Source organism: Scheffersomyces stipitis, chromosome 3 (genome assembly GCF_000209165.1).
Source record: "Scheffersomyces stipitis CBS 6054 chromosome 3, complete sequence".
In the NCBI taxonomy this organism is placed as follows: Eukaryota; Fungi; Ascomycota; class Pichiomycetes; order Serinales; family Debaryomycetaceae; genus Scheffersomyces; species Scheffersomyces stipitis.
Genome location: NC_009043.1, coordinates 898,509 through 913,834, shown reverse-complemented (window position 1 = coordinate 913,834; position 15,326 = coordinate 898,509). Strand labels below are relative to the sequence as shown.

General features: G+C 38.9%; 7 protein-coding genes across 7 annotated transcripts; 1 reads left to right on the top strand and 6 right to left on the bottom strand. All coding sequences in view use genetic code 12, as the record gives it.

Annotated features, from left to right (window-relative positions):
- Positions 1 to 1,558: 1,558 nt before the first annotated feature.
- PICST_88284 (CASP of yeast) lies at positions 1,559 to 3,666 on the bottom strand (the record flags this gene model as incomplete). The annotated part of the gene is made up of 1 exon (XM_001383422.1): positions 1,559 to 3,666. Exon 1 carries the CDS (start codon positions 3,662 to 3,664, stop codon positions 1,559 to 1,561), a length of 2,106 nt encoding a protein of 701 aa, XP_001383459.2. The 5' UTR covers positions 3,665 to 3,666.
- Positions 3,667 to 3,938: 272 nt separating this feature from the next.
- PICST_67316 (60S ribosomal protein L21) lies at positions 3,939 to 4,965 on the bottom strand (the record flags this gene model as incomplete). The annotated part of the gene is made up of 2 exons (XM_001383421.1): positions 3,939 to 4,483; positions 4,955 to 4,965. The coding sequence occupies 2 exons, from the start codon at positions 4,963 to 4,965 to the stop codon at positions 4,012 to 4,014; spliced, it is 483 nt and encodes a 160-aa protein (XP_001383458.1). The 3' UTR covers positions 3,939 to 4,011.
- Positions 4,966 to 5,375: 410 nt separating this feature from the next.
- Positions 5,376 to 6,490, bottom strand: PICST_77059 (40S ribosomal protein S9). Its single transcript, XM_001383420.1, has 2 exons — positions 6,477 to 6,490; positions 5,376 to 6,023 (listed from the first exon to the last, which is right to left on the bottom strand). Exons 1-2 carry the CDS (start codon positions 6,481 to 6,483, stop codon positions 5,461 to 5,463), a joined length of 570 nt encoding a protein of 189 aa, XP_001383457.1. The 5' UTR covers positions 6,484 to 6,490; the 3' UTR covers positions 5,376 to 5,460.
- A 638-nt stretch (positions 6,491 to 7,128) lies between these two features.
- Positions 7,129 to 9,087, top strand: PICST_43636 (adenine nucleotide alpha hydrolase; the record flags this gene model as incomplete). The annotated part of the gene is made up of 1 exon (XM_001383768.1): positions 7,129 to 9,087. The coding sequence occupies one exon, from the start codon at positions 7,129 to 7,131 to the stop codon at positions 9,085 to 9,087; it is 1,959 nt and encodes a 652-aa protein (XP_001383805.2).
- Positions 9,088 to 9,240: 153 nt separating this feature from the next.
- PICST_30772 (basic helix-loop-helix transcription factor) lies at positions 9,241 to 9,688 on the bottom strand (the record flags this gene model as incomplete). Its single annotated transcript, XM_001383419.1, has 2 exons — positions 9,241 to 9,501; positions 9,605 to 9,688. The coding sequence occupies 2 exons, from the start codon at positions 9,686 to 9,688 to the stop codon at positions 9,241 to 9,243; spliced, it is 345 nt and encodes a 114-aa protein (XP_001383456.2).
- A 550-nt stretch (positions 9,689 to 10,238) lies between these two features.
- Positions 10,239 to 12,038, bottom strand: MDR7 (multidrug-resistance transporte; the record flags this gene model as incomplete). The annotated part of the gene is made up of 1 exon (XM_001383418.1): positions 10,239 to 12,038. The coding sequence occupies one exon, from the start codon at positions 12,036 to 12,038 to the stop codon at positions 10,239 to 10,241; it is 1,800 nt and encodes a 599-aa protein (XP_001383455.2).
- Positions 12,039 to 12,303: 265 nt separating this feature from the next.
- FST7 (Fungal transcriptional regulatory protein) lies at positions 12,304 to 14,583 on the bottom strand (the record flags this gene model as incomplete). The annotated part of the gene is made up of 1 exon (XM_001383417.1): positions 12,304 to 14,583. The coding sequence occupies one exon, from the start codon at positions 14,581 to 14,583 to the stop codon at positions 12,304 to 12,306; it is 2,280 nt and encodes a 759-aa protein (XP_001383454.2).
- Positions 14,584 to 15,326: the final 743 nt, after the last annotated feature.

Below are 15,326 nucleotides of genomic sequence, written 5' to 3'. Positions count from 1 at the left end.
TTGTAAATGCTTGGTTATATATCGCTCTGGTAGAGAAATCCTCTTGATAATGATGTCGCGTCGCGTATGGAATCAAGGGAAATGTCGCAGGTTGCAGCGACACACGCAACCTCTCTTGCCAATACTGTGGAGTGATATCGCTTAGGAGGCGACACCGGAGGTATGGAGTTTGGTGTAGATATGGAGAGAGATATGAATTGTCCATTATGTGTAGGTGGATTTGATATGTGCGTGTAACGTGTATGTGTAGTACAGGTACGATGTACAATTTCTAATTAGCTGAATTGTTAACTTAAACAAACTTATTGTTACTTTTACCTACAGTAAGTCATAACAACCGAAGATATCACAGATTCACAGTAGTCTTTCAACTTTGCTCATTATATCATCCCATTGTTTCAGGATTCTATCATTGTGGTTTTTTGTTCGAACTTCCACCTAACTGTCTACATCATGCTACGCAACCTCTGTAGTTCCCCTACATAATCAATTGATTGAAGAGACTGTCAAAAGAATGTGAATTAACTATATAACCAAGATTTTATAAATACCAGATCCTATTCGTCCTTCTTTGCCTTTTCGCCAGCTCTGGCTGCTGCCAACTCGGCTTCTCTCTGCTTGGCTTCAGGCTCTAAATCGGGGAAGCTTGCAACATCAACCTTGGGCTTGTGCAACAGAGGGTCAAGCACTACGTGGTGAGGTTTGTTGATCTTGTTGAATGGCACTTGTTTTCCACCAATGTTGACCATCAAGTTATCTGGGTCGAAAAGAGTCTTCTCTTGCTCTTGAGCAGAGGGTTTATTTGTTTCTTCGCCTGCCATTCCGTTATAGTACTTGTAGAAGAAATACAAAGAAGTGAATACTAAGATATTGAACAATAAAGGATTCATCGTGATTGTGCTGGATTTATATATTTCCTCCTATTCCAGAATCAGGGGTTGATTCAATGGTGGCAATTATATTCTACGCAGGTAGATGACGATCCTCCCTTTTTGGGATTGGTTGCACCGCCATGTGACCCGACAAGTAGCGCTACCGTATGAGCCCTTTTGATGAATGGCACCAGTGTTTAGAGCATTGGTGATGAAATTCCGTTTGTGTGGTGAGGCTGTAGTGTGAATGATAACGTATGCTAAACGTGAATATTTTTTGAACGTTTCAGATAGAGCCTTAATACTCAAATGGAAAATTGCAGATAAGTGAGCTCACAGCAATTAATGAACAATGCATTTTGCAGCTGACTTCATTTACGATAGTATATGGGAGAAAGGAGGGAGAAGCAATCTGGATAGTGTAAGTAAATGTAGAATTAGAACCGACAAATATGGTGCATTCAGTTCTTAGCAGTTTAACTTGATGAATTTGTTCATAAAATTGAACTACTAGATAAGTTATTTACTCACATATAAGTACTAGAATTAAATGCTTTGCATTATATAAGGATAAAGATGACTTCACATTAGATAAGTTTTTCACTGTACATGATTTACTTATTATACTATAGGCGGCATCATCCATTTTACATTATTGCAATATATATCATTATTTTAGGTTATACCTACCTCTGAAGAATATCTCCTGCGACCTGGTGCAAAGTATCTACAGATCCCGCCTCGCCGCTGGCTATGCCTCCTGTGCTATGGTTGAGACCAACTTCAGGGATCTGGAGTGTGTTTAGACTCATGGCGTAAATGGTAATGAACATGACTACACAATGCAATCCTAGACAATACACCATGAACAACATACGAGATGCTCTGGTGGCCAAAATGGCTCTAGTCAAGGAAATAAACATTCTTTCTAAAGGCGACAATTTGGAGTTAATTCTCTCTTGTTCGCGCATTCTGAATTGCTCGATGGGGTGCAATTTACTCTCGTAGCTTTGTTGGTATGGGTTGCTTTCAAGATCGATAGAAACATTAGCTTTTGGTTGAAGAAGCTTCCTACCTGATCTAGAAGATACAGCTTGTGACACTTCTGTATTGTGCTTGAATGATGCTAGATATCTTGTTCTTTCGTACAACTCCTCGTTGTCTTTCTTCAAGTTGTTTATTTCACGCTTCAATGTGCTTACTAGAGCGTACTGTTTCTTGAGTTCTTCCTCCAACTCATTATTTCTGTCTCTGAATCTGTCTCTCTGTTTGGTGATGATTGGCAAAATAGACGGTTCCTCAGAACTTGGTAGAAGACTGCCATTTCTGGGTCCCCTCGTCATACGACTCATGCTTGAAATTATACTAGCATTGTCGTTAAATTTGTTGCTATTGGAAGCATCTTGGAACTCAACTAAGTCATTTTCCAACTGGTCGTTCAACATTTGAATCCTAGTCAATTCCTGATTAGTAACGCTCACGACAGCTTCCAACTGGCTGACCTTAGACATCAAGTCTTCATGCTGGGCTCTATAATCAGCCAATTCCTGGGTCAATACCTTATTTCTCTCTATCAATATAGAGTCGATCGTCTTGGAAGTGCCCTCTTCGTTATTTTCCGTTTCATCGTCGTCGTGGCCAAACTCTATTTGTTTTAATAAATGCAATTCGTGTTTCAATTCATCGTAGTCGCTGGTCTTGTCCAAGTGAGTCTTGAGATTCTTGATTTCTACGTTCAACTGTGAAATGTCTCTGTTCAAAGATTCTACCTTGCTTGAGTTTTCCTTAGAAGAGTTCTCCAACTTTCTTCTGGTTTGGTCAAGATTGGCAAGAAGCAATGCATTTTCTCCTTCGAGTTCTGAGACTTTTTTGGAAGACTCTTCCCTCAAACTTTGGATCTCAATATCATTTTTCGACTTGGAAAGCTCTCTGCGCAACTCTTCGTTTCTTCTTTCCAATTCATACATTCTCTTCTTAGATGATTCAGCATCTCTGGTGACCATGTCAAGTTCAGCCAATACAGAAGCAGAAGCTGACTCGCCTGAGGGTTGCTGTCTGTTTTGAGAGTCCAATTGTAATTCAGTGACTTCCTTAGAAGTACGCAATTCTTCGATTTGTTGTTGTGCCTTCTTGATCTGGAACTTGAACTGTTTCTCCTGTTCCAACCAATTCGTTTCCTTCTCTTCGATTAATGCTTTGAACTCGTCCTCTTTGGCGATCAATTTGGAACTGAGCAACTCAGCAGCCTTCTGTTCGTTTCTTAATAACCTCTGTTTCAATTGGTCATAATCTGCTTTCTTAGTCAATTCGTCGCTCAATCTCTCGATCTCACGCTTCAACGAGTCAGTCTCTGACGATTCTAGTACCGAATCTAAAGACAATTCAAGAAGAGGACGTGGATCAGGAGCCTCTGCTAACAATCTATAAAAGCCAAAAAAGTAGTTTTCTACAGACTTTTTCTTGGTGGTAAGCTGGTCAATTTCGTTTTGATACAATTTCAAAAGATGTTTGAACTGCTCCAACTTTTCCGAGTCTTCTAACTTCCGAAACTCCTTTGTTTTCGCGGCCAAATTCTTTCTACTGAGTAGAGACGTCTTCTGATCGTCTTTCAATTCCAATCCCTGCTCGTCTAGCTTCTTCTGCAAGGATGGAAGATCGATCTCGGTCCATGTTTGAAGGGCATTCAGGAACATATTCAGGGTCTTCCCTCCAGCAGTGGCAGGGGTGCCTTCCTTCAGGATACTGCCATTGACATCCAAGTCCAGGCGAACGGGAGGAGCTTCTTCTGACATTAAGATAATCTACAATTTTAGAAGAATAGAATCAGATCAGTACAATGTGTTTCCTTAATATTAACTACGATCAGGTTGTTGAGTCACGTGCTATGCGCTACAAAGAGAGTTTGTTGTTCTCTCGCTAAAGAAGTGCGGAAGTACAAGTCGACTTTCCAGGGTATAAATGTCAGAATTGAAATGCTTCCGAGTTTCTAGGAATACTTCGATAGTTAGATGGATGTATCATGTTGCTTTTCTCACTCTCTACATTCTCTACACTCTTGCTCTTTTTACTACGTGCATTAATTTTTTAATTAGAAGTATGAGTGTCCCAAGATTCTATCACAAAAATATAAATAAACCATTTAAATGAAAGTTTCGTAAGGAACTGGGGCCAAGGTTTGAGGAATGTTACCTTCAGTGGTAATGATTCTGGAACCTCTTGGCTTGGCTGGTTGTCTCTTCAATTGGACTTGTTGACCGTTGGCCTTGGCTTCCTTCTTAGCAGCAGCGTTGGACTTGACTCTGTTCAAGAATTCTTGACGACAAGCAGAGTGCTTGATGTGTTCAACTCTCAAGTTGACTCTCTTTTCAAGATATCTGTGACCAACAACCTTGTTGATGATGACACCAACAGAAGACTTGGTGACGTTGTAGACAATACCAGTCTTACCGTGGTAGTACTTGTGTGGCATACCCTTTTGGACAGCACCGTTGGCCTTGATGTCAACAATGTCACCGACCTTGTAAACCTTCAAGTAGGTGGACAAAGCAATAGTACCATGCTTCTTGAAGTCACGTTGGAAAGCGTAACGAGTACCGGATCTGTAACCACGACTATAAGGTGTTAGTAATTGAAAACTTAAGAAATATTGATACAGGTACTATAGATGAATTAGTTATCGTTGATAGTCTTATGGAATAGATCCTTTTCATTTTAGCTTTATCTCTAGTTCTGAATATTCTCTGAATGGAACTGATGCTCCTTGAATAGTTCATCAATACTATCAGAACCTGGTTTTGAATGAATTCTCCACTAGTTTCTCTCCTCTACATTTCATGGTATAACACTATTGGTCATCTTCAATCTTTCTGGATTATACGACCTTCGTATTCGAGTCTTTTATATCTTTTTCAAATACCCACAAGATATTCGAAGTTCTTGCTTGCTTATTCCTCATTCCCAATTGTTTTACAAATAGTCATCCTTGATATGACATTCTTCATGATCATTATCTCGTATGGTAGCTCTTTCATTATTCTGTCTATAGTTCCCTGTGTATCTCCACTGTTGTATATGTCACTTACGATTTACCCATCTTTAATTATTATTGGTGAACTATCAAAATCTAGAAACAGAAAATTCTCTAATAACTATTGTATAGGTAAATTTTCTATGGTGCAGCCAGTTTCGCAAACGGTGAGGGTAATTGAAAATTTTCATTTCGCAGGAATGGTACTGCAGGAAGCTTCATTAGGGCACAAGCCCTCATATATTGATATTTCACGTGACTAATAATGATGTGAATGAGATCAATAGTGCTATCCTTTCGAAGGGTACCAGATGGCTATAGCCGTATATGATGTTAGCAACTGCAGCTGCATTCAGGGTGAATGACATAATTTGTGTATACGCCATTGACTTCCAGTTGTGGCCTTTCAACTACTGTTTACTTTATTTTGTACTTGAAATACTGAAATATATTGATAATCTACATAATGAAATGAATGGAAATATAAAAACCAATTATATTGATGAGAAAAGGGGAAGATAAACTATTAAATACAAGAATGATATTAGTAGATTAAGTAATTTATTCTTCGTCTTCGGCACCTTCGTCACCACCCTTACCTTGGTTCTTTCTCTTAACTCTACCGGCTCTGCCACCTCCGTATGGGGAGTTGTGAGCAAAGTCAATGTGCTTTTGGGAGTCCAATCTGACGGTGAAAGATGGGATGTTGACGATTTGCTTACCAACGGCAATGTGTCTTTGGGTGATCAAGACTCTGGCGTGGTGGATGGATCTAGCCAAACCCAACTTGAAGACTTGGGTTTGCAATCTTCTTTCCAAGAAATCTTCGATTCTCAAAGCCAAGACGTAATCCAACTTCATCTTGTCTTCGGACAAGACACCGACTCTGACCAATCTTCTGATCAAAGCGTTACCTTCGAACAATCTCTTTGGGTCCTTTTCATCTCTGGTCAAAAGGTCACGAGCAGCTCTTCTGATCTTGGACAATTGGAAACCAATTCTGTAGATTTCTCTCTTGTTCTTCAAACCGTATTCACCGGCCAACTTCAATTCAGCGTCCAAACGAGTGGATTCGTAAGGTTGCTTTGGGACGGTGTAAGTCTTAGAGTAAGTTCTTGGAGCACCTATTTACATGTTAGCATATTGTTTTTAAGAATTTGGGCACAAAACAACACGGGTACACTCTACGTTACTTAGTTACTACAGATCTAATTTTTTAAAACCACATCACTCAATGTAACTTGCTGGGCAATATACCGTTTTCACCGTCTAGGTGTGCTAGAATTTTCGAACTTCTACATTCAAAAAATCAACCCTGAAGGTGATACGGTATAGCTTGGCAAAGTCGAAGACCCAAGAGTAACATACAAAGTATGCTAACTCAAGGTTACTTGCGTTATGTAGCTTGAGACTGAAGTGTCGGGAATTCAGCCCCAATAAATAAAAAATTATCTCTGAAGTAATTCAAAGAAACGAGGACCCGAACCTCAATGAAACAGCGAACAACTCGAGAGCTGGTGCAGAATCATTTGTATGAAGTTATTGCTGTTCTGTTAGTATCATCTAGTATTACATACGTGGCATGTTAACTGTCTTCTGTGATGAAGAAAAGGAGAAACTAATAAAAAAAATTGGAAGAGGATTGAAAAATTCTTTTATACAGCTGCGACTGTAGAGACGACAGAAAAAAATTTTCGCACTCGCCTGTACTTAGTTCTGTAGTTTACTCTCTAGTTGTAGCTGTAAGCGTAGTTTTCAGGCTCAATCAGAGACTGCATACGCAACCCGTTCTAGTGGAACCTACTTTTTGCAATCAATAGATAAGTAGTAACGAAACTCTCTTAATGCTTCTATCTTTTAAGCGGTATGAGTATGTTATTCTTGTTAGAAAAAGCACTGGACTTGGTACAAATTCTCTTCTTTAAATTTTCGGTCTCTTTCTAATAAAGAAAAGATGATCATATCTGTAGCTGAATAACGGATTTCTTGTGGGTACTTTCGAACCAGACTCGTTGTCTCACTAGTCTTGATGCATTAGGACATTCTTTACTCCAAACCACTGATTTTTCAGTAATTACTCAATTTTTTAGCACTTCTTGGACATCTCTTCAACATATCTTAACTAATAATGTCGTTTGCATCTCTTGCGACATTGCAAATATATATAACCTTGATTGCGACATTTCATACTTCATAATATCTACGCTACTACCCAAAGCAAGTTTCACAATGAAGTTCGTAGCCTTAATTTCTGGTGGCAAGGATTCGTTCTTCAATATTCATCATTGTCTTTCCAATGGACACGAATTGGTAGCACTTGCAAATTTATATCCTGAGGAACAGAACAAGGATGAGATTGATTCATTCATGTTTCAGACCGTAGGTCATGATATCATAGATAGCTACTCTGAATGCTTAGGTGTTCCAATTTATAGACAGGCCATCACGGGAGGTTCAACAAATCAGCTGTTGGAGTATTCCAAGACTGAAAATGACGAGATCGAAGACTTGTACAAACTATTGAAGCTGGTCAAAGAAGCTCATCCAGATGTAGTAGCCGTCAGTTGTGGAGCCATTCTTTCACATTACCAGAGAACCAGGGTCGAAAATGTATGTGGAAGATTGAATCTTACTTCTTTGGCTTATCTTTGGCAGCGAGACCAGTACGAATTGATGCAAGAGATGATCAGATACCAATTGGATGCTAGACTTATAAAGGTTGCAGCCATTGGTCTTAACTCAACCATGTTGGGAAAGTCAATAACAGAAATGTTTCCTACGTTGGTCAAGTTGAATCTGATGTACGACGTTCATATATGTGGTGAAGGAGGAGAATTTGAAACAATTGTTTTAGATTCTCCTATATTCAAGAAGAAATTGGAGATTACTGACAGAGAAGTGATCGACCATTCCAGTGATGATGTTTCATACTTGAGAGTAAAGGTCAAAGTTCTTGACAAAGAACATTTCCAATGGACTAAGATCGCTTGTCCTCCTTTGTTAAAAGAAGAATTTTCCAATATTCTCGGTTCAGCACCAGTTCTTGATATCCTGACTCTTCAGATTAAGGAAACAGAAACTCAACCGAAGAGCTTAACTTCCGAAAAGCTTAATTTGGATGTAGTCATTAAGTCTACGGAGACAAAATTGTATATATCGAATCTAATGTCCGACAAAGATAGCCCAGAAGAGAATACGGCTGATATTTTCATGAAACTAGCCTCATTATTGGAAGACGCTAAGCTCAGCTTCAACAACATTCAGCATATCACTTTGCTTTTGTCAGATATGTCTCTATTCGAAAAAGTAAACGGAATATATAGCAAGAGCTTCGAAAACCTATATCTTCCACCATCAAGAATCTGTATTGAGACAGAACTTCCCTCTTCTATAATGTTATCTTGCATAGTGTTGAAAGATCAAAACGCAGACAAGAAGACAGGTTTACATATTCGCTCTCGGTCTTACTGGGCACCGCAAAACATTGGCCCATATTCACAGACAACAGTAGAACAAAGAGAAACTTACAAATTAGCGACACTATCTGGACAAATCCCATTAGTCCCAAGTAGTATGGTTCTTAATGAGGCTGATATCACATATAATTCATTGTTATCTTTGGAACACCTTCACAAAGTCAAGAGTTTGGTGGGAGTAAAGAAGCTTGCACAGGTAATATGCTTTGTCACTAAAAACAGTTATGTTCCAACGGCATCTTGGGCATGGGATGCTTACAACTCTGACTTTGAAAGTTCTTCGAACTCCCCTCAAATGGTAATTGTCAAAGTCAAATCTTTGCCTAAGGGAGCAAATATAGAATGGGGTGGGCTCAGTTATGAGAAGTTGGTGGATATGTACCACGATTCAGATGATGACGAAGATAATGATCAAGGCAAGGAAGTATTGTTGGAAGATGTCAGTAAATTCGACACAAGTAGCGTTGTAAATGTCAGTAATAGTGAAAGAATAGCTACTTTGTTCACTGATGATAGCACTGTTGCAACTGACTTTATCGCTAAGTACAACAAAACTAATTATATTGAGGTTTTATCGACTCAAAATGACTTTATTGACATCTTCTCAATTGTTGGGAAGAATGCTGTTGGTGTATTGCCAGTTCAAGCAGTGTTTGATAACAAAGGTAAACCCTTCAGATATGCCTTGATTGCGAAATTAGAAAAACAATAGACTAGTATATTTTGAAATAGGTTAATACAATATTTATACAATAACTACGTATGGATAGATTGAAGAAGAAGTAGATCGACAAAAAGTCATGGGTGTCTCGTGTTGTTCTGATAGGATGATCGTTTCTTTCGTTATGTTCAGTAGCTTCTGTAACTACTTGGCAATATCACTACCGTCGCTGGTAGGTCCATTATAAACCAACTCTTCTGGAATCGTAATTCCTTTCCTTCTGCACATCTCGACCAAATTTGCATTTTCTTCTCTCAACTGGTCAATGTAGTCAGCACTTTTGGTCAAGATATTCAATTCAGAACGGTTCTCCAGCTCCGTTAATGTCGGTGTCAACGACACAATTTTGTCAAATTCGGAACGAATGTTTTCTCTTCTCTTCTGTTCTGAAGCTATGTGGTGTGCCTGCCTAAGTTAGTAAATCAGAATCTCGGCAGCTTCGAATATTGTCACAGGTTTCACCCTTAACTTAGGATCCCCAGGCTCATCGCTCAAATAAAGTACTCACCTTCTTTTGCTCTTCACTTAAAACTGAAGCTTTAGTAGCCTTTCTTCTGGCTGCGGAAATCTCCATGTCTGCTTGTCCCGACATGGTTTAGTTAATCTTTCTATGGTTTCTGAATGGTTATCAAATCTTGCAGAGCTTATGCTAACGTGGAGAAAAAACGGGCAAAGAATTATCACGTGAATGGATAATCACAGGAGCTACCGGATTATATAAGCGAGGCTACCCCACCATCTCTGATTAATAGGTTCTCTGTTAGCCACTATGGTAATAAACGCTGAATATGACTTTACACTTTAAGACTTGAATGTTGTGTATCTCTTTGCTGGAAGATTCCAACATCTTTGTATTCTCAATTGCTGCCGCCGCAAGGAAGTCAAATTACCAGTTTTAGGGATGTCGCAATTTTCCATACATATTTATTATTTAAATATGCAACGAAGCTCCTATTTTGCAATCAGGACATTTCCCAGCTAAGTTTGACTTTAAACAACGAACCACATGATAGATCTTTGATTAATATTATATAGGAATTTGTTTTTGCTCATGTTAATTATTACTCAAAATACACTTAAAAATTGAAAAAAATACAGTAGCACAATTATATAAGTAAATGGGTGCAAATTGAAAAAATCATTTATACTGCATTATCGACGTCTTCTTTTTCACTACGGTTAACAACTGTTGCATCATTATTAGAGATTTCTTCCTGAGGAAGCATCTTGTTGGTTGTAAGAATACATCCAACCAAGGAAACACAAGCGAAGGCAATGCACATGTAATAGACATTGTTGATGGCTGCAACATATTGGTTCTTCACGAACTGTTGGGAAACTATAGAAAGTGAATTGATCCGAGTGGAAGAATGAAGCAATTCGTATGGGCTCATTGATCCTAACTCACTCAAAATGGTTGGGTCTGTCAGCTTGGAGAGAAGACTTCTGAATTTGTTTACAAACGTAGAAGCATAAGCCAAATCAGCTAAGTTTGCTGAAATAGCTCCACCAAGACATCTGGCGAAGACAATATAGGAAATGGTCATGATTTTCCCTCCTGGAACAGTAGGAGCCTTAATTTGGGCTGATATGAGGAGCGCTTGGAATTGAATTCCGAGAGCTACACCGAGAACAATTTGTAGACCTATATCTTGGGAATTGGGGTTATGAACATCATACAAAGTAAGGAGTCCGACTCCAATTGGACCTAGAATTCCAGCAAACACAACCCATAGTTTGACATGACCGGTCAATTTCAGAAGGTATCCTGAAACTCCACTACTAAGAACCACCCCAATGATAATTGGGAATAAAGCAATCCCAGTTTGAAATGCAGTTCTATTTCTGACAATCTGGAAGTAAATTGAAAGGTAAAGTGTAGTAGCTGTGAAGTAAGCAAACATGAATCCCATACCCACGGCCGCAGCATTGATTTGGGGGACTTTTACAACACTGAGCGGAATCAATGGATTGTGAGAGTATTTGAAATTCCAAATGCAAAATGCAACCAAGAACAACGCTCCCACAATGAAGAAGGAAATAATAAGACCGGATCTCCACGGGAATTCATAAGAAGCTCCAAAAGTGAGAGCTAGCAAGATAAGAACTAAACCGACAATAATGAGGATAGTTCCTAGGTAGTCGATTTTCTTTAGCTTTTCCTTCAAAGTTCCATGAGACTTTGGTGGGTGCCAGGAAAATATCAAAAGGAGCAAGGCAATAGCACCGACAGGCAAATTGATATAAAAACTCCATCTCCAAGTGACGTGGGTGGTAAATGCTCCTCCAACTAGAGGACCAGCGATGGTACTCAAGGCATAAACCATTGCTATGCAACTCATGGACAAAGGAATCTGTTCAATCGGAACGATTTCAGCACAGATGATATAAGAAGTCGATTGAATACCACCACCTCCAATTCCAGCAATGAATCTTCCAGCAATTAACAATTCCATACTGTTAGCCAAAGCACAGATTAAACATCCTATCTCGAAGATAACAACAGAAATAATCATTGTTGTCTTTCTTCCAAAACTTATAGAGAAATTGCCCCAGAAAGGAGCAAAAATGCATACCGCGAGCAAGAAACCGGAAGATAACCACCCAACTTTCTCAATCGCATTAAACTTGTTGCCAACTTCTGAAATTATGGTTATAACAATTGTTTGATCCAAACCAAGAAGAAATAAACACAGCAAGACTGAAACCATACAAGCCCAGAGTCTTGTTCCATGTAGATACTGCTCGTTTGAAGTTTCACCACTTGTACTGTCCTCAACATTTAGAATAGGTTCCTGTATTTTCCCTTCTTTACCATCATCAGTGTTAACTGACACCTCAGAACTGTCTACGATTGAAACAATAACTGGAGTAATAGAGCTAGAATCAGTTTCGTAGGCTTGCAGCCCAAGGGACGATTTTCCTGCAATAGTATTTGTCATAATTAATTCTTTGAAAAAATAAGCGCCTGGTTTATGATGTTTGTAATTGAACAAATATCAAACTACATCTGAATAGCTCTAGTATTTATATTCTTTAATTTGGACTTTATGGAAATGTTTTGACGTTACAAGTGGGTCTTGAAGTCCGCGTTTTTGCAATCACATAGTATTTTCGGCCGCTATCGCGGACATTTTAGAGTTTTTCGGCCGAAAATATTTTTTTCTTCGTAAATTGCAGCAATTTCATTTTGATGTGTCAAAATTCTTATCCAGTTTCCCGTAAGAAATCATTGTAAAACTCAGTGAAAAAATCATATTCCTCCGGTTCCTCTTCGGGAACTGACGCTGACTGTTCGCTTATGGTCAAGTTCTGGAATCGCTTCATTGTAGCGTTGGACTTTGATTGGCTCTTCAAGACTACCCAAAAACGATTGAGATCAACATCTGAAATATACTTGCTAGACACATTTGGAATTCCAGCCGCACTTATTATAGATGTTGAAAGGTCCTGAGTTGAATTTTCACCATCCAGATTATGGCCACAAATTGATAGAATCTCATGTATATCTGAATTGCTGAAATGCAAACCATGCGTATCTGCAGCATTTTTAAGAGGCTCGTAGAAATCCTTAGCAAAGCATAGCTTGAGTAGACCATGGCAACCTCTCAATATACGCCAAAAGTAGTAGTATCTGGTGCTAAATATAGAAAATAATTCTAGAAGTTCCACACACCAGTCTTTCATCGCAACCGACAACATAATTAGCAGACTAAACATATCAGAATAGCCTCGTACTTCGTTTTGAATGGAAACATTTGTTCTAATCAAAACCGAAACAACAATTACAAATGCCTTGACAAACACTGTTTGTAGAATTGGGGCAATTGACATGATATGCATACCATCTGTCTGGATTTCTACTATCGAATGTAGTATAGGTAGAAGCGAGGATATCGTACGGAGGGTTTCCTTAATGTAGACTTTGCTATTGGCATAATTGCTTTGTCTTTCGTAGTGGATATGCAAAAGAAATTGAATTGACAATATTAATTGTTCTCCCAACAAAAACAGCTTAACCTTAAACGAATTGGCGTAGTCTTGAGGCATAACCTCCAAGGCATCCATCATTAAAATATCCTTTAGCTCAATCAATTTCAAATCTAATAAGCGGGCATTTGCTGGCTTACTAAGATCTATAGCATAATTGTAAGTCTCCTCTAACTGTTTGTAAATTAACCCGCTATTCATGTACGCAGATATTACTTCTCTTTCATTTTCTGTGTCAATTAAGTTGGAGTTGTCAAGTGCGTAAAAGGGACATTTGATATCAAAATACCGTCTATCCACCCCACTAGGCGTTCCGAAGCTGACACATTCGGTTGTATCAAGATTTTTTAGATGAATTGCCAACTTTCTGAATAGATTACACTCTCGTTTCGAGGTTATTGATTCATCTGGTTCTCTATTGAGCCCGAGATTTGTAGCCATACTAACCAATGTGCTGGTCAACACTATCGAGTCCCCACCATCAGGACCATCTCCTTCTTCGGGAGCCAAGTGTCTGTATGTTCTTAATAGTAGGGCCAATTGTAGTACTGTCACGTTTGATCTGTTAAAAATATTGAATTCGTCAAGGCAAGATTGTGCCAACACGATGTAACTCATAGAGATAGGGTTTTCTAGTATGAACTTGAGTTCTCGGTTCTTTACTGTATTCGTGTTGATATTGTCCGGCAAATTGTGACTCAAGTCATTGGAGAAGTAGGATAGGTAGCTCAACCTTAGTATCACAAGTAAAATTCCAAGTGTAGCGAAATCCAAATGTCCTCTGATATTCAATTCGACGACAGGTACCACCTCAAAATTCTCATCATCAATCAACCTGCTGATTTCACCACGAAAGTCTCTCTCGTCAATGAACGGCACATATGGATACACAACCCTAAAGAACCTCCTAATTAATGTCCATATGACTTTCTGATTCGCTAAAACGGACAATAACTTCGAATCCAATCGAATGGTTGAATCAAAAACAGGCGAAGAAGGAACTACCAATCCAGCCAAACGTTGATGGTCAGTATCAAAGTCTTTCACTGAGTCTGTTGACCCCAGTTCAAGTTTGCCAAACAACTCTGTCATCTTGTGATCTTCAATGTAGTTCCAAGATGAGCGTAGAGCATTATCACTATTCATCAAAGTAGTCCAGCTCAATGGTCCAAAACAATTCCGACCCTCTCTACCTTTGATGTATACTTTAGTATAATCCTTATAGATATTGATAAAGTCAAAATCTTCCTTTGTGTTGGGTGCTGGAACCACCGTGTCTACAAAGTTTGCCTGCTCATCTAACAGCTTAAGTTTTAGTTTCAACAGCTCTACATCATAGTGTAAATGAGATCGCTTCCCTTCAGCTTTTGAATTCACCACACGCCTGGTCGAGCATTGCTTGCCTCTTTTCTTACAAGTAGAACATGGAATCTGCTTGTCACACTTTACTTTACGTACTCGGCAGTATTCACACGCCGTCACTAACCGTTTGGGCATCGTATTTGTGGAAGAGTATCTTATAAATATAACTATACTTCGCAACCTGAACTAAAGAGGAAAGCTAGTCAAGTGATGCAGGATCCAAACTGGAGATTGATTGCTAGATCCTTTTATTCAAGCAAGAATAACTTGGCTACATATTCTGGATACCAGGACATTGTCGTGTCTTGACACTCGAAAACTAAGTTTGTCCCACATCGCAAACGTTTCAGTATCTGCGGTTCGATATGCGAGAGGTGATCGGTGACATAGAAAAAAACTGGTTCGCTTTGAACCCATACAGCCAGAAACTAGGCAATAGATTAACCACGCTTATGTACTATTAGAACTACATGCCAACAACTACCATCAAATGTTCGCAATAGAGTTGAAGTGTTGGTAGAGACTTAAGTAATTAATTGAACCGTATTCTTTGTGTTCATTTCAAATATTCAGCATTTCTTGCCAAATGGACTTTGGCACTATTGAAGTTAGTAGAAATGTAACAAGATTAACAAAGGACCATACAAACATGTGAAATCTACATGACGTTCTTCATGGAAATCTATCTCTCTTAATACGGGCATTGCTCAAGTACAGTCCCAAGCAAGGTTGCAGATAAGTGGTTGCATATGCAACTTTCCCTCTCATTGTTATCAGAATTGGCTAGAAAATTGTCATTGGGGCTACATCCAATCGCATGAGAGTCAAACAACATTCTGGTTAAAGTAGAAAGAAAGATGAGATGTTCCACTAGGCTG